This window comes from Schistocerca americana, chromosome 2 (genome assembly GCF_021461395.2).
Source record: "Schistocerca americana isolate TAMUIC-IGC-003095 chromosome 2, iqSchAmer2.1, whole genome shotgun sequence".
NCBI lineage: Eukaryota > Metazoa > Arthropoda > Insecta > Orthoptera > Acrididae > Schistocerca > Schistocerca americana.
In genome coordinates, this window is record NC_060120.1 from 289,274,581 (window position 1) to 289,293,275 (window position 18,695).

The following is an 18,695-nucleotide window of genomic DNA, read 5'->3' on the forward strand; positions in this document are numbered from 1 at the left end:
TAAACGGTATTATGCTTACCAAGAAATGACAGAAAACATTTATTATAGATGCAGTATGGTCATCATATCCAACTAGACATCACTTGATAACGGCAGTAAACTGAAATAGGCCTGTTGTGTAAAATATATGTAAAGTAAGAGTTCCTAAATTTAGATTTTTATTCAATGTTAACTACTGTCACTTTATCAAAAATGTTCTTCTCACTGTTGCCACTCTGCATTTTATATCCTCTCTACTTCGAATATCGTCAGTTATTTTGTTTCCGAGACGGAAAAATTCATCTGCTTCTTTTAGTGTCTCAATCCTAATGTAATTTCCTTAGCATCACCTGATTTAATTCAATTGCATTCCATTACCCTCATTGGTTAATGTTTATATTACAACCTCTTTTCAAGACGCTTTCTGTTTCATTCAACTGCTCTTCTACCAAGGAGTAGTCCTAAGTGCTGGGATTGACTTTCTGAAACCATCTATAAAGTGATTTAAGTTAAGATCCAAGATACCAAATCCTGCAGCCATTCACCATTGTTGGTCCTCATTTGTAAGTAACTGACAAAAAAATATTTCTGAATGTCATGTGATGCCTACATCTGTAAAAAAATAAAAACATTCATCAGTCTGGTTGTGTGGTGTAATGGTTAATGTATAGTTCTCACATGCAAAAGTCTGTGGGTTCAAAGCTCATCAGATGCTTTGAAATTTTTTAATTTTAAATCTTTATCAAAATGACATTGATCTATACTTTTATTCAGTTAATTGGTTTACATGCTTTCTTTTTTGTTTTTATTCCTTTGTCACATCATACTAATCATCATATCTGTTTCATTTACTCAATTTATTTTCCTATATTTTTTTCCACTTGGAATCTTTGTTCGCATAATTTTAATTACTATTATGTATTAACTTTGATTTACTTTCTTACATTTTGTCAACTTAAATTTTTGTGCATTTATTGCCTTCACTATTTCTGTTCTTCCTTTTGCTGGGATTTCATTTTTATTATAATCCCTTCCATCATTTATATCTTCACCTGAATGATTTTACCTGTAGCATAACACCGAGCTTTCTTAAATATTTATATGATGATTACCATCCACAAAAAATTATTTTAACGAAAAATACATTTTAAATACCGTTGCACAGATAATATTGAAAGATTATTTCGTAATCTTAAACATGGCTGTGAAACAGCAACTGTGTAGTCCAAAATAGATTGAAAAATCAGCCATCAGTTGCAAATAAAGGTTTATTATCCCTTGACCATGGTTTTGATGTTTGCAAAAGTATCTTCTTCAGAAGTACTGGCATTAAAAATGTACACAACAGCTACAAAATATTTTTTTTTAATAGAAAAATATTTGAGAAGTAAACGTAGTCACTTATTACAGCACACGATGCAATAGGTTTCACACGATTAAATATTTGTGTATGTTACACATATCTTATGTCAGTGACTAAGGCCAACTGCTACGAATATACGGACTGAGGCAACCAACAAAATTAGGCTACACAGGGTGCTAAATACACGAGTGTAAGAACTGTGCCTTGGTTGTGTTTATAATGAATTAAGTATGAAAATTCCTGTACAAGGCTATTAAAAATATAAAAAATTACAGGTGTACATTCCGTATAAAATTATTAATACATTTGCTGACAGAGTACTATTGTAAATAAATTCAGGGTGCAGGAGATAAGAGTTTTCTTTCCAAAAGATCACTGTTACAAATGCAATAGGGAAAGAAGTGCAAGCTAAAAGAGCCTCACTGTAGGAAAAAACTTCTGCTTAGCACTATGGAAGCTTAAGCGATAAGAAAAATGGGAAAGCAGTGGGTGCTATACACATGCGTGTGAGCACTGTGTCTTGCTGGTATTAAGTAGCATAATTTTACATTAAGGCAATATGGCAATTTCTCTTAGAAGGCCACTAACAAATGCTACAATTTTAGAAGTTTACATTAAATATAAAATCTGTAGTACATTTATGTGGCACAGTGATACTGCGCGTAGCTTTAGTGTGCAGAAGATGACAGATGACAAAGCTTACTTCTGTTACCAAAAAGGTGAAGGACATAATGAAGGGATCAAGTTGCATCACAACATAAAATGTTACATCACAGCAAAAAGTTACATCACAACATAAAAACAGAATCTTCTATTAAACTGTACCGATACCATTTTTTGTTATATAAACTGTATCAACATGTGTTGATAAGGCCACAAAAAATGAAAGCCAGTGATATGAAATGTCAGGAGCTCAATAGTAGAAAAATATATTTTGAGGAAAACAGCATGTTCCTTGATATTGTCAGATCGTATACATGTATTACGTGACCATGAACAGTGAGCTGCAACTGATAGTTTAAAATGTTACTGTCTCGCTTAGCAAGATGTTTATGAATTTCAAGTTCTTCTAATAAATTTAATTCCAGCCTTTTATTTCCTTAAGCAAAGCTATGGTTTCTTCTAATTCCCTCGGAGAAGGGCCTGAACTAAGTAAGTGTTCGTCAAATGAAGAATTATGCACATATCCCTCTTTCTTGTACAACGGATGCTCCTCATCTCTTGCTTTAATAGCTCTATCCATCTGCCCTTTATAATATCTAGGTCAATCTTTACAGACAATTTTATAGACACCTGAATTAGTGACAAGAATCTTATTCAATTTTTAATGTATGTACTAAATTTTTCTTCACACTACTGTTCATAGAGAAAGTAACTTTACAGCCATATTTTCTAGTCAGAAGACGGCTAATCCTGTAGGACACACTACCTAGAAATGTTATCGAAACAGACTTGCCATTTCCCTCATCCTTACTCTTCAGTTTGTCACCTAGTATTGAAATTTTTTTTATTTGCCCTTTTTTGCTAAGTATTTGGTCAACTACATCTTGTTTTTAACCATTATTGCTAGCAATAGTCTTAAATTACTTTCTTTCTGAAAATTGTATGGGAAAAGAGGTGTTGTTAAAGCACAATTTACTGCCGAGTGGAAAAATGCAACTTTACGAGCCTGAGGGTGGGAAGAACCTGATGGAATATTATCAGAGTATGTTGTCTTAGGATGAACATCGAAACTGACACTGTCATTCTGTATGTGTAATTTCAGATCAAGGAAATTTAGGTCACCATTCTCATTTTGAATTTCTTTTGTGAATAAATCTAATTCTTGGTCAGTTCCATCAAATGCAAAAATTAGGTCGTCTACATACCATGCATAAAACTGTATTTTACTCACTAATTCTGACTGTCTTGAAAAAGCCATCTTCAAAGGAGTTAATGAAAATGTCAGTGGTGATGCCAGATAAGAGACTAGCCATCGCAAGGCCAAAGGATTGAACATACAATTTACCGTTAAAAGCAAAATAATTGTACTTGAGCATTACCTTTAAAAAAACTTATCAGTTCTGTAATTTGCCTCTCAGATAAATTTTTATGCAGTAATAAGTTCTTTCCAATGATTTCAAGTGTCACGTCAATTGGGATGTTCATGTACAGGCTTGTATCATCAAAGGATAACAATCTAGTACTAGGAGTGTGTTTGACCACTTTCATTTTACTAATCAGATCTTGCCTACCCTTAAAGGAAAAATTACTGTCAAAAGTAAAAAAAAATCCTTGAGTTTACTTTGTAAATGTCTAGCTAACTTGTGGTGGGCGCTCCCTATGCTGTTTACGATCGGGCAGATCAGATGCTGGTTCTTGTGAAGCTTGAAATGGTTAGTGAACATGAATCCAAAACCTCCTGTTTTAAGAAGCCAAGTGTGGCCAATGCGAAGCTGACTGAAGGTAGCAGATTCCTTATGAGAAGCACGGTGGGAAGACTGCCACATTCTGTGGTCTCCTTTATGGTTTGCAGTTTATTCAGAGAAACTAGGGCACACCAAACCGCATTCCAAGACTCCAACAACTGTCGGTGTAGATTCGACTGAAGGTCCAATTCTGGAACCCCCAACTGCAAAGTCAGCATCCTGGTAGCTACCTTGGCCAACCAGTCAGCATGTTCATTCCCTGGGATCGCAAGATGACCGATCATCCAGCATGATGGAGGTCATTGAGGAGATCCTGAATAATCATAACCAATGGGTGCTGAGGGTAGCACTGGTCAACAGCCAACAGTCATTGCCAGTTAAGCCTCGGTGAAGGTATTAGACTGTGTCTTGCCATTTTCTTTACATATGACCAGAATCTCTCTCTATTTTCTGCCATATTTCGAGACAGTGTTTGTTGTGAAAACTATTGGAAGCATCTCAGACTGCAGTCCAAACTAAGTTTTGAGCATCTGTAAATGTCAGCAATCTTTGAGATTTGGTGTACTTGTCAATCTGGCATACCTTTTACATTGCTTCTGCAATAATGTCATGACCTGTTTTGTGTACCATGAGGGATCTGTTCAGTATCTCAATTTACTTGACAGAAAACTCTCGATAGTTATCAACACTGTTTCTTTGAATTTGAGCCACATCTGGCCAGCACGGAACTTACATAATTAGTGTAGAAGAAATAGTGTCTTTTTAGAAATGCATTAAGTGAAATTTAATCTTCTTTTTTAGAGAGAGATACTTTACGTTTACTTTTGGTGGATTTGGATGTTATGGTATTCATTTTCACTACAAGGACCTTGTGGTCACTTACTGCCGCATCTGTCATGACACTATTTGCACTATGTCCAGTATGTTAATAGCAACCATCTGAATTTCACACATGCTCCTGAACTAATTGCTCAAAATAATTTTCAATTAAAGCATTTAGTACAATTTTGGATTATGTTTTATGCCTACCATCATAAGATTATTTGCTTAGATAGGGAATAGATAGCAGAAAGGGGAGGGGAGGGGAGGGGAGAGGGGGAAGGACATTCTCGTGGGATACGCTGTAATCAATGAATGTGTTGTATCAAAGATTGCTCTCAAAATCCCAAAATACTACTTTCTCGGAGAAGTAAAACTTCGAAACATCATCATCATCTCCCACACGTATTTCAGATATTGCAAATTGTTTTAAATATTCAGAGGCAGATGGGAATAAATAATTTAAAAGTGACATTAATAAGCCCCAAAATTCACAAATCTAGAACCACAGACGGAAAGTTCAGAGACATGAGTCAGGAAACACAGCCAGTTCAATAGAAAGCTGTTGAACGACAAAGTAAGCACTTACCGATAGTACATGTGATGGCCACGCTGACTGTGATTCATATTTGGTGATGGTTCATACAGACAGCAAATTTCTCTTATCTGCTTCAATGCAGGCAATGCCCACTTGTCCCCTGTTTTCAGCTCTTCAACACATTTGTCCAGCCACACTGTTTTCTGTGCATCTCTCTCTTGCGAACAACTATAATCTAAAATTTTAACATGCGCTGTCAGTGCTTGGTCCATAATTTCTGTTGGCACATCGTCAGAATGTGCCAAATTCCAAAACAGTGTGAGCACCTGCAAAAAAAAAAAAAAAAAGAATAGCACACAATGATTAAAATACTGCTTCTGGTCATCATCATTTCACATGGTAAAGTCCTTGTAATAATATTTATCTATGCAAATATGAGAGTAATCACTTACAATAAGCATTTTCTTGGAAAGGTGCAAATGCAGGAGCAAATCATGTGGGCAGCATAACTAATGATTTAAAAAGTGTGGTGTTCTGCAGTGTCACTACAAAAGAAAAATGTAATGAAAAAATAAATAAATAAATGAAATGATCATGTGGCATTGTTGGCCGAGAGGTCGCATTTGGGTTTGGCCACCAAGTTCAAGTCTTAGTTCAGTCGGTGCCACTATGGGCGACTTGCGGCCGATGATGAGGACAACACAACACCCATTCCACAAGCGGAGAAAATCTACAACCTGGCCGGGAGTCGAACCTCGGCCCAGTGCTTGGGAGGCAAGCATGTTACCGCCCAGCTAGGCAGGCGGACACTATAAAGAAGCTTCCATAGGAGCTGAAAGGTGCTCCAATTCAAATTTTCCCAGTCCACATAGACTGAATACTGGTCGATTCCCAATGGTACAAGTGGTCAACACCATCCTCATTCCTTTTCTGCTTCCTTAGTTATATTTAATAACTATTTTTTTATTGCCAAATGTGTCATTTAGCAAAGACATAGCAGTATAGACGAATTGTGATTTAACAGTCTAGGATGTAAGAATTTTCAGAGCCTGCACTATGCGCAACGGGTATCTGTAACAGCATAGTTATGTGATGGATTCATTCAAGCATGTACAGCATAGTGTTAGTCCAAGCATCTACTACATATAAAACAGCTTACAGCAACTGAATAAGAATACTGGGCTGGCCGTCTAAACATCATGCAGAAAAATGGAACCATCAATGGCTCTGAACAGTCGAAAGTACACCATTAAAGCACAAATACCATAACACTTAACGTTGTTCTCTGGTGTAGCATTTTCTTTGGTTTAGCCTACATGAAATGCTGTGATGTTGTGGAAGATATGACATTTATGAATGTCTGCATGGTACAGTGAGTGGGAGTTGAAGCATGACAAACAAATGTAATGAGCCACACCAGATTCAAACAATTATAAGTTTTATTACAGCACTAGCAAGAATAAGAAATTTTACTAATTGAGTAGACTGACAGGAAGTTAGTTTCTCTCCAAAAAATATAGCTTATATGATGTTTATTTATTCAATACTTCACGACTAGTCATAATGACAAAAATGCTTTCTTTAAAATAACTTTAAATAGACACATAGCTAGCTAATTACCTTATGTGCCATGACACCATCCTTATCATCTTCAGCAAGACGCCGAATTAACTCCAGCAGTTTCTCTCGCTGCTTCTTGTTAGCATTTGTCCAGCTAGACTAGAAAATTTATGTAACGGTGAGTAATCTAACTATAATATACACTCAACCTAAAAAATGTAGTTCAGTATTATGAGTCTATATATTTCACATGAGGATAATTTGTCTCCACAGTACTTACCTGGAAACAGACAAAAAGGTGATCCAGTTGCTCCGGAGAAAAGTCCCATGCTAACTTCGCAAGGAGATCATGAACGTTTTTAACTATAGCCTCATGTTTCCCAGCTTGTGCAGCCCACACATTGTCCAGATCTTCTAAAGTCAATGCTCTCTCTTTGATAACAAACCTTAATATTTTTTCTAATTTCTCAACATACTGTGGTTGATGGAGCGAGTCCCTCAGGACAATTTGCAAAACTTTATTTTCTTTTATCCATTTCTGTAACAAACCAAACCAATTTGAAACCATTAAGAGCCTTTATGCAAAAAATAAATAATAATGCAAATAAAACATTTTCTTAATACATTTTCTTGAAGGTGAATGTGGGACTTTCACAAAAAAATTCACTTGCAAAATCTCTTCAGGGTATCAACCATGTAAGAGCTTCGTCTTAATGTTGTGTTCTGCCAAATTCATTATTCATCACAGACCGTCGACAATTTGGATCTCACTCTAAATTTAAAGTCATTAAAGTAGGAGAAGCACAGTTGAAAAAAAAATCAAGTTTCAGAAAAGGGATGAGAGAGAAATTACAGATTAATGAGAAACAGAGATACGAAAGACAGTGAACTGGGACCAGAAAGTGGTATGGTTATAGGAATAGATAAGTGAGAAACAATATACACAAGACAGTTGGTTTTTATCCAAGATGGATTTGAGTATCTACCCATTATTCATCGATCCACTGTTATATTTCCAACCACTGTTACACTTCTAGGATACTGGGTTACCCCCAACAGAGAACGTTGTTGGCTAAGGCCAATTCAGGCTTTACCAGAAAGGTCAATTTTATAATTATACAAATAATTAAACTTAAGCACATTCGGCAAGGGTATAGCAAGTAAGTGAATAAACTTACAGAATCAAACTATGTAACTGTTTAACAATGTACCCATGTGCCAACAGTAAAAACTGCCAAAAATTAATACATCTCACATGCAAATAGAGTCACATGTCCAAATTATGGTGTTTATACATTATAGAAGACTTATTTTATCTTTTCAGTTTCTGTGTCAATCACTTCAAAAACCATTGTGGACTTTGATTACAATACTAGTGCAATTTGTTTAGCCAGATACAGATTCCTTAGAAATTTCTTCTCAGTGTCTAACCTTCTTGGCAACACACTCCTTGTCTAATAGTGTAAGAGCTATATCAATAAAAATCCTCGGTAAAGATTTATTAATGGATGGCGATAGCTTGTGGTATGGATACATAGATTACAGCTATCCAGTAAACAAAAATGGCTGTAACTTGGAATGATATTTCATAGACACTTATCCAAATTTTCTGGTGAAACAAAATGTATTAGCTTGATAAGAAAACTTCATTACCCATGAATGAGTACATTGGTCTTCAATAACTTTCCTGTATGCCAGGGGCCGCCTACATTCTGCCATGATATTTTGGCCCTGATGTGTCTGGCCATCTTCACGTTAGTAGACAACTGTTGAAGAGTCCAGGTGCATTCAACGGTATTTATGCCGAATCTTGCGCATGTGAAAAGTGCAGATGTCTTTCGGCACATGTGTCGGGTGATTACATGTGCAGGTCAGTTGAGTTGTGTGTGCTGCCCTCAGTGGTGGAAGGGAGACATGATCTAATCATTAAGTATCAAATTACACTGTCAATTATGCTGTGACTGGATAATTTAATTTATAGGATTCCAATTTTTATCCAGTTGAAAGCCGTTGTCACGATTTATAAGATTATCAGCAAGACTGGTTTCCACTGATTATTTGATTACCAAATCTCGAAATCTGGAAACTGGAGCTAAAATTTTGTTCTATTTTATTCCATAGAATGTCCCATAGAAATACAGTGTTCCGTGATCTTAAATGGTTGCCAAAGACAGGTGTATCTCTTTTCTGTACAACACTCCTGAACAATTTGAGTCATCTGGCTATATATGCAGCACCACACTCGCATGGAATTTTGTAAATGCCCGCTCTTTATTTAAGTTGTCTTTAACAGATCCGACCAGAACCAACCTTTTTGCTGCTGGAAATAAGATAACCTTGATTTTATTTTTCCTAAGAACTCTGCCTATTTTAGAAGACACATTTACAGTTATCAATGTCCTCAGTGCATTGCTTCTCGTTAGGCCATGAACAACTATTAAAGCAAGAAGCAATGCAGTGAAGACACTGATCATAAATCAACTGTTTCCTTCCATCAAGGTCATCTCCTGTCCACCAGTGAAGAGCTTGGCTCTGGTTGGCTTCATTAAAGAAGACTTACAACTGAAGAAAGTGTGCATTTTCAAAATTCCCTGTGATTGCGTTGCTGCATATATTCGCCAGACAACACGAACTGTCCAGGAGCGTTGTACAGAACATGAAAGATAAACCCATCTTCGGCAACTGTTAAAAATCAGCAGTAGCAGAACACTGTATTTCCATGGGACATTCAACTCCAGTTTCCAATTTCTGCGATATAGTTATCAAAGAATCAGCGGAAATCAGTCCCACCGATAAATCCTATAAATCGTGACAACGGCTTTTCACTAGATAAAAACTGGAATCCTATAATTAAAATTAGCCAGTCACAGTGGAGTTGATGCGGTCATTTGACAATTAACGATCAGATCATCTCTCACTTCCACCACTGAGGGCAGCATGCACAACTCAGCTGTCCCATACGTCATCGCCGTCTGCCCCACACGTCATTGCTGTCTGCCCCACACGTCATCGCCGTCCGCATGTGCCAAGAGACGCCAGAACTTTTTCCATGTGTCAGATTTTCTATACATACTGTGAATGGAACTGGGCTCTGAAGATGGCCGGATGTCTCTTGGTCAAAATATCGTGCAGAATGTCGACAGGATATGGCTGCACACCCAGACATAATTACAACAAGAAATGTGGCAGGAGAATTCCAGGAGTTACATCAAGTAAATTGACTTTTGACAAATACATTATTTTGAAAAGTGGGCACTGATTTTTTACATTTTAAAATGTTGTCGACACACTTATCACCAAAAATATCATTTGTCTCTAAGTCACTAATAACAACACACAACTGTATAATAAGTAGCATTTCTGGCACGGCATATTATCAACCCCTGTAGCACAGACAAATTGTTATTTTGTCTCTTCTGCATTTTACAACTTATGCTGTTGTTTCCTATTGTAATCAATGGTAAGAATTCATCAGAGCACGTAAGAAAATTTATTGCAGCACTGCAGTATCAGTACATACTGTTTTTTGTTTTGCAATATTGTTTCTATGCTCTACACTTAAATAATTTCTTGTATCACTATTGAACAATATGGGATACATTTCAAATGTTAATAAAGAATATTTAATGGTATTGTAATTTTCAATATTATCAGTGTACTTAAAGGTGTAACAGACATTTAACATAAAACATTGCAAGTCAGGGTGAAGTATGAGCTGGCAAAGTTTTTGACCATGATAATTAAAAATTAATGAAAACTCTAGAACAACAGTATTTGTTACAATTCCTATGAGCCTTGGGAACAAGGTACACAGGTAACTGGAACAAAGGAAAGAAAGCAGGTATCATTCTCCGATGCCAATGTCACTTGCATGTTGCATCACCTGAGTTTGACAAATTATCTAATAGTTTAAAAACTATGAACTCAAGGTAGGAGTATGGGGAGTGGTACGGGTGAGTAGAGATGGACGACTCCGGGGAGAGGTTCAGAGATGGGCCTAAGGATTTGAGTAGTGACTGAAGATCCTGCAGGATTACTGGAATGGAGTCACCATGGCAAGGTTTGTAGGTGGAAGTATCTGACAGCTGGCTGAGTTCTTCCATCACCAACCCTACCAATCAGACTCAACCAAAGACCAATATTGAACTTTGCCTACACCAGTTCACTCCTCCATCCAACCGTGATCCATCCCCACTGCCCCAAAACCACCTTCTGTTAACTTTCCAGAATTTCGTAACCTTGAACCTTGCCTCACCATCATTCCCCAAATCCCTCAACATGCAAACCACCCTTACATCAGCAGAAAGAACTGCAGTCACCATCTAAAAACTGATACCGGCCTAACAATCTCACCTGCGGACAAAGCCTCCACCACTATTGTTTTCAACGACAAGCATTACCTGGCGGAAGGACTCTGCCAGCTGTCAGATACTTTCACCTACAATCCTTGCCACAGTGGCTCCATTCCAGTAATCCAGCACGATCTCCAGTCACTACTCAAATCCTTAGGCCCATCCCAGAACCTCTTCCCGGAGTCCATCTCTACTTACCCCTGCCAATCCCCACACCCCTACCTTCTACATGCTTCCTAAAGCCCATATACATAACCACCCAGGATGCCCCATTGTGGCCAGTTACTGTGCCCCCAGTGAGAGAATCTTGGCTCTCACAGACCAACACCTTCAACATATTCCCTGGAACATACCCTCCTATATAAAAGATACCAACCGTTTCCTCCACCAACTCTTCACAGTTCCTGTCCCTTTACCACAGGTGCCCTGCTTGTCACTATCGATGCCACTTCCCTGTACACTAAAATTCTTAATACCCATGACCTTACTGCAATTTACCACCACCTTTCTCAACACCCTATCGATTCCAAACCAGCAACCTCCTTCCTAGTCGCCATGACCGATTATATCCTCACCCACAATTACTTCTTTTTTGAAGGCATTACCTACAAACAAATACGGAGTATGGCTGTGGGCATCTGCATAGCACCATCCAATGCCAACCTATTCAAGGGCCATCCAGAAGAATTCTTCCTAAAAACCCAGAATACTAAACCCCTCAACCTGGTTCAGAGTTACTGATGACATCTTTGCTATATGGATAGAAGGTGAGGACACACTGCCCAAATTCCTCCATTTGCTTCACCTGGTCCTATTCAGCCCAACAAGCCAGCTTCCTAGAAGTTGACCTTCACCTCAAAGATGGCTACATCAGTACCTCCGTCCATGTCAAACCTACTAACCACCAGCAATAACTCCACTTCAACAGCTGCCACCGATTCCATACCAAGAATTCCCTTCGATACAGCCAAGCCACCCATGGTCATCGTATCTGCAGTGACAAGCAATCCCCCTTGGAATATACCAAGGGTCTCACTGAAGCCTTCATTGACCGTAATTATCCTCCCAACCTTGTACAAAAACAAATCTCCTGTGCCTTATCATTCCAATCTCCCAAAACCTCAAAACGTCCCACAGTCCGGCCACAAAGGAGCATTCCCCTCATAACTTATTACCACCCACGAAAGGAGCAACTGTATTACATTCTCTGCCAGGGTTCCGATTACCTCTTGTTGTGCCCTGAAATGATAAATGTCCTGTCCACTATCCTTCCCACACCTCCTACACTGGTATTCCGCTGTCCACCAAACCTACACAATATACTGATCCATCCTTACACAATCCTTGCTCCCAACCCCTTACCCCATGGCTCATACACCTGTAATAGACCTAGATGTAAGACCTGTCCCATACATCCTCCCACCACCACCTACTCCAGTCCGACCACAAACATCACCTATACCATCAAAGGCAGGGCTACCTGTGAAACCAGTCATGTGATTAACAAGCTAAGCTGCAACCACTATGCTGCATTCTATGTAGGCACGACAAATAACAAGCTGTCTGTCCACATGAATGACACCGACAAACTGTGGCCAAGAAACAAGTGGACCACCCTGTTGCTGAACATGGTGACACACATGATATCCTTCATTTCGATGACTGCTTCACAGCCTGTGCCATTTGGACCCTTCCCACCAACACCAGCTTTTATGAACTGCGCAGGTGGCAACTTTCCCTGCAATACATCCTATGTTCCCATAACCCTCCTGGCCTCAACCTTCGTTAGTCACTGTCCTTACCCATCCAGCCCTCCTCTCTGTTCCCATTCCAGCTCTACACAGCCGTCATTACACCAGCACACCCTGTCTTCTCCCATCATGCACTGGTGCTGCTGCTCACAATGTGGTTTCAGTTGCCTGAGACTGCAGTCGTGTGTGTGTGTGTGTGTGTGTGTGTGTGTGTGTGTGTGCTTTTTTGACAAAGGCCTTAATGGCTGAAAGCTCTAATTATGAGAGTCTTTTCCTTATGCCTGTATGAGACTCAGCATCTCCACTATATGCTGAGTAGCAACTTTCCTTCTCTAATAATGTTATATATGTAAACTGATATTTATGTTCAACTTTTAAAAACTGAGGTAGACGTACCACCTGTAACATCCACAAGTTTACTTGAGAAAGACACTATAGCCAAAACTAACTTGTAAGGAAGAAGGATTACCAATTAAACTATTTGCAGCTTGCTAGGAATAATTCATTATAAAATGTCATTACAATTCATTTTACACAGGGGGCCCGGCTGATAAGAAAATACTGATTTTTCTACATAATATGAGCTTTTTTAATGGAATCTTTGCTTTTACAAAAACCTCTATCAGTTTTTTTCAAAATGATCTTTGTCTTCTTCTTTTGGTTCCACTTAAGCTTTCAACAAATGACTGTTTCTGTTGAGAAGTATCTTGAATGAGTCAAGATGTTTCTCAGCATTATCTTACTTTTCTGATACAGTTCGATGATGACATAAATAGCACAATACCAATTTCAGATCTGCAGCATATAAACAGTTTTGTAAGCATTCACAGTCATGTGACCTATACCTGACAAAACTACAAGTAGAACGAACAAGGCATTTAAGAATAGAAGTAAAAAATTTTAAATAACTTTTTGCACTTTACAGGAAGAGATAAAGATAGCTTTTTAAAGCTCAAAATGAAAAGCGTTACAAATTTTTGAAGATCACTATTAATAAAACTCAAGTAAACTCGTGCAACAGACCAACCCAAATATCCTGCAATCTGAAGATTTTTTTTTTTTTTTTTTAGTTTATGTGTCACTGTGAAGTCACACCATGTATTTCACAATGATTTTCTGTGAACAGATATCTTTGATGGGCTGTGCGGAGCACAGTGGAAGTTTCTATTTCGTATCACTGGCGAGCACTTGCCAGTCAACTGACAAACTTTCATTATGTTCTGTGGGGTGCAATGTAGACTACCCTCCCCGTGGTGCATCCTGGGCAACGTGATTTTTTATCACGGCTAAATAGTCTACAAATCTGGCTGCTAGACCTGTGAGGATGTCCCAGCTTTACAGAATCAGCACAGACATGAACGCGAATACCCGAAACAACGGTTCCTCTCAGAACCCGTTGACCAAGGACATTGGAGATGTCCTTAAAATCCTACAACTCAACATAGAAGGAATGAGTAGAGCTAAATCTGACTACCTAATTAAAGTCCTGGACAACCATTCAGTGGATGCTGTCTTGCTCCAGGAAACACATTGCGCCGATGAAAAGCAGTTGAAAAATAGATGCAAACTTCCAGGCTATTCCCTTGCTGCAGCAACTTACCACGCTAACTATGGCACTGCCACCTACTTTAAAAACAACACTGACCAGGTCCACGATATAAAAACACACACTGACCCAAGCGCCTACGTCATAAGAACAAAAATTGCTGATATTTAAGTCATCAACCTCTACAAACCCCCAACTCAGTCATGGAATGACTCTGCTATTTCCAACATACAACATCCTACAGTGATAATGGGCGATTTCAACAGCCACAGTACCCAATGGGGATATAACAACACCAATGAGGATGGGGAGGGAGTAATGAAATGGGCGGACATAGAAGACGTCTTCTTGATCCATGATCTAAAGGATAAAGGGCCTTTCCACTCGGCTAGATGAAAAACAGACTACAACCCCGATCTGTGCTTTGTTTCCAGAGACGCCAAAAAGCTACCATTACGCTGCAATAAACAGATCTTGCCCGATTTTCCTCGTAGCCAGCACAGGCCCGTCCTGCTACATGTCGGTATACAGATTCCAATAGTGAGATCTACACCTAAACCCCGGTGGAATTTTGGCAAAGCCAACTGGGAAGCCTTTACCGCCGAAATGGACCACAACATCCAATGGATCCCACCCGCATCGAAGAACTACAACCGCTTTGTGGGATTACTCCTAGCCATTGCCAAAAACACATTCCCAGAGGCTACAGGAAAACTTATATTCCCGGCTGGAGCCAAGAATGCATAGACCTATATAATGCATATTCGCAAAACAACGATCCTGAAATGGGGGACGAGCTTCTCCAATGCCTGGACTCAGCAAGACAAGAAAAGTGGCACACTCTCATGAAAAATATGGACTTCAAGCACTCCAGCAAGAAAGCCTGGTGCCTTCTTAAAAACCTAGGTGAAAGCTCCATTAAAACCTGTATGGGTGGCAACATACACCCCAAAGAGGTAGCAAGCAGAATAGTCAACCTTACAAGAAAAACACCACGCAGCAACAAGGATAAGACTAAGAAAGTAAAGAAAGAACTGAGAACCAAGCTCCGACAATCCACACCCGACAACAATTTCTCAAAAACCTTTACCATCCTAGAGATCACAGAAGCACTGAAAGAAATGAAAATGGGTAGAGCGGCTGGTTTAGATGAGGTCTACCCCGAGTTCTTACGGCACCTAGGACCTCGAGCTCTACTGTGGCTAACTCAGTTTTACAATGACATCCAACGATCGGAAACACTACCACCACTATTTAAACAAACCAAGATCGTCGCCATTCTTAAGCCTGGCAAAGATGGAAAGCTCCCAGAGGACTATAGACCTATAGCTCTTCTAAGTGTATGCTACAAACTATTGGAGAGACTTATTCTCAACAGAATAAAACCCATTACTGAGAATTTCGTTCCTATTGAACAAGCCGGATTTAGACCTGGTCGGAGCTGCTGTGATCAAGTATTATCTCTTACCACACATATTGAGAGTGGATTTCAAAGGAAGAAAAAGACAGTCGCCGTGTTCATAGATCTATCGTCAGCATATGACACAGCGTTGAGGGAGGCAATGATTCTTAAACTCCAACGCATTATTCCTTGCAAGAAAACGGCTACCCTAATCAACAATATGCTTTGAAATAGATTTTTTGAAGTACACCTAGATGGAGAGATAAGCAAGAAATATAGGTTAAATGATGGCCTGCCCCAAGGATCCGTGCTAGCTCCATTACTTTTTAATATATATACATCAGACCTACCAGAGACATCTTCTAAGAAGTTCATCTATGCAGGCGATATTGCTCTCACATATCAACATCAAGACTTCCACAATTCCGAAAGAATCATCGAGGAAGACCTTATCAAAATTGATGAATATTTCGAAACATGGAGGCTCAGACCTAATACTTCTAAAACCCAAGTCTCCTGTTTCCACCTCAACAACAGACAGGCAAACTATGCACCCCACGTAGAGTTCAGAGGCCAGCTGCTTAACTACAATCCCCTCCCAAAGTATCTGGGAATTACATTGGACCGATCTCTGACGTACAAGGAGCACTTATACAAATGCGCAGCAAAAATCAAAACCAGAAATAATGTCCTACACAAACTCACTGGAAGTAGCTGGGGAGCAAGCGCCACAGTTCTCAGAACATCTGCTCTTGCACTAGTATATTTGGTGGCTGAATACTGCACTCTGGTCTGGCTAAACAGCACCCATACAGCAACGGTGGACACCCAGCTAAACGACACCATGAGGCTCATCTCAGGCACTATTAAACCGATGCCCCACCAATGGCTCCCGGTACTGGCTAACATAGCCCCACCTCATCTAAGGCGAAGATCTGCACTGAAAAGGGAATGGCAAAAGTGTGCTAACAACCGTGACCTACCCTTACACGGAGACTGCAAGAATCCCAGCCACAGGCCCAAGTCCCGTAAGCCATCATGGAGATTAGGGCAACAGCTGATCGAGAACAATTATGATATCGACGAAGCCTGGCGTCTGGAATGGGATATGTCTAACCCTGATCACCCTAACTTAGTCTCGGACCCAACCGTATGGCCCGAGGGCTTCGGTCTTCCCAGAAAATCTTGGACAACTTTAAATCGTATCCGAACAGGCTATGGTAGATGTAATTACTGGAAGCACAAATGGGGACAGACTGACTCACCCAACTGCGACTGTGAGAATCCACAAACTCTACATCATATCGCAACGGACTGCCCTACGAGGAGATTCCCTGGCACAATGCAGGAGCTGCACCTGCTGGAGGGAGATGCTTCTGGCTGGCTGAGGGAGTTGGACATACAACCATGAGTCTGGTCTACTCTTCTCCTTCTGAAAAACCTATTACTAGATGCTATTACTATAATTTCTATGTAATTTTGTGTATTTTGTGTTTTACTTCCTTTTTTAGATCTAATAATTGTTTGTTGCCTGTAACATTGACCATTCATTGTTTTTATACGTTGTTTGTGTTACTACTTACTTACTGCTGTATTCTATTAGCCATACGAAATATATATATTATATTCTGTCTCTAATAAAGTAACATCACATTCTTCTTTTCTTTACTAGGTGCTAAATTCGATGCCTAACTCCAGTTCACTATAGCCATCAATTTTTAAAAGCACTGCCTAAACAAGTGTGCATTTTGTTGTCGATTATCCAAAGCTGCATACAGTAAAGATGATGTCTAGTGGAAACAACCTCAACCAAATACGACAGGCAGGTTACAAGTGTCGGACTGGATGCTCTTTGGCACCCAAACACTTATCTATCAGTGCTGAAACGGATATAAGCAAGTTTTTATTATTTCAGAGGTTTGTTCTTAAATTGCCCAAGTATACTTGGAATTTTAAGTTTCTGTCAAAAGAATAGAAATAACTCAGGACATTATATGCAAAAGATTGTGGGTTCCAATCAAATCAAGAGATTTAAATTTTTTATTTTTAAACCTTTATTGAACTGATTTTGATCGTTACTATTATTCAATTAATTGGTTTAAATTTAACTTTTTATTTCCTACTCCTTTGCCACATCATTTTAATCTTTATATTAACTTTTTCATATGTTCTCATTCTGTCTTATCATTCTTATGTCATTTGCAATTTTTTTCATGTTATTTTAATTATCTTTATGTATTAACTTCTACTTTATTCCTTCCATTCTTTCATTTTATATTTTTGTCCTTGTTACTGTATTCATTATCTCTAGTATTAATTTTACGTGAATTTTGTTTTGTTTGTAATTTCTCCTTTTGCTTAAGTCTTCATCTGCATTATTTTGTCCACGGAGCAACAAGAATTTATGTATTAAATGACGGTTATGATAAAAAATTTGCCACTTCTGAGTATATGCTTTTAAGTAGGCACTTCTCGGTACTAACCTCTTGGTTTGATTTCTTAATTTGTTTAACAAATTTGCATATTGAAGTGAAATATATATTAAAGCATACAGTAAAATTGCAAAATCAAATACATAGGATTATGAGATGAAATGTTCCATTAACTTTGAAAAATAATTGTCAAAATGCAAGTGGGTGAAATGTTTTGCAAACAAGTTGTGATGAAAATAATGGAGTTATTTAGGGCTAATAATATGGGAAGCGACAACAATCTATTTGGGGGCCATGTAAATATGAGCTGCTGGGAAAGGTCATAGCAGTTAGGTCAGTGTATATCCAGATCAGTGAAGACGTCATCGCACCGCACCTTTGTGGCATGGTGTAGTGTCAGCAACACTCTTACAATAGATCACAGTTCGAATCCTACATGGGAGTGAGTATTTTTTTTTAATATGTGAGGGGCACATCCTTTGTATGGATTAGAATGATTGCATCTGTCATCAGATTTCTAGTGGATGTTTTTCTTATGCGAGTAT

The 18,695-nt window shown here is 38.8% G+C and overlaps 1 protein-coding gene across 1 annotated transcript in view; it reads right to left on the bottom strand.

Annotated features, from left to right (window-relative positions):
• The window catches only part of LOC124594839 (probable ubiquitin carboxyl-terminal hydrolase FAF-X), a 300,957-nt gene that overhangs the window by 206,271 nt on the left and 75,991 nt on the right, over window positions 1–18,695 (bottom strand). Inside the window, exons 9-11 of the mRNA XM_047133291.1 lie at window positions 6,948–7,205; window positions 6,728–6,826; window positions 5,159–5,433 (exon numbers count right to left, since the gene is read on the bottom strand). Coding sequence (XP_046989247.1) covers window positions 5,159–5,433; window positions 6,728–6,826; window positions 6,948–7,205 — 632 coding nt within the window. The remainder of the gene's footprint in view (window positions 1–5,158; window positions 5,434–6,727; window positions 6,827–6,947; window positions 7,206–18,695) is intronic.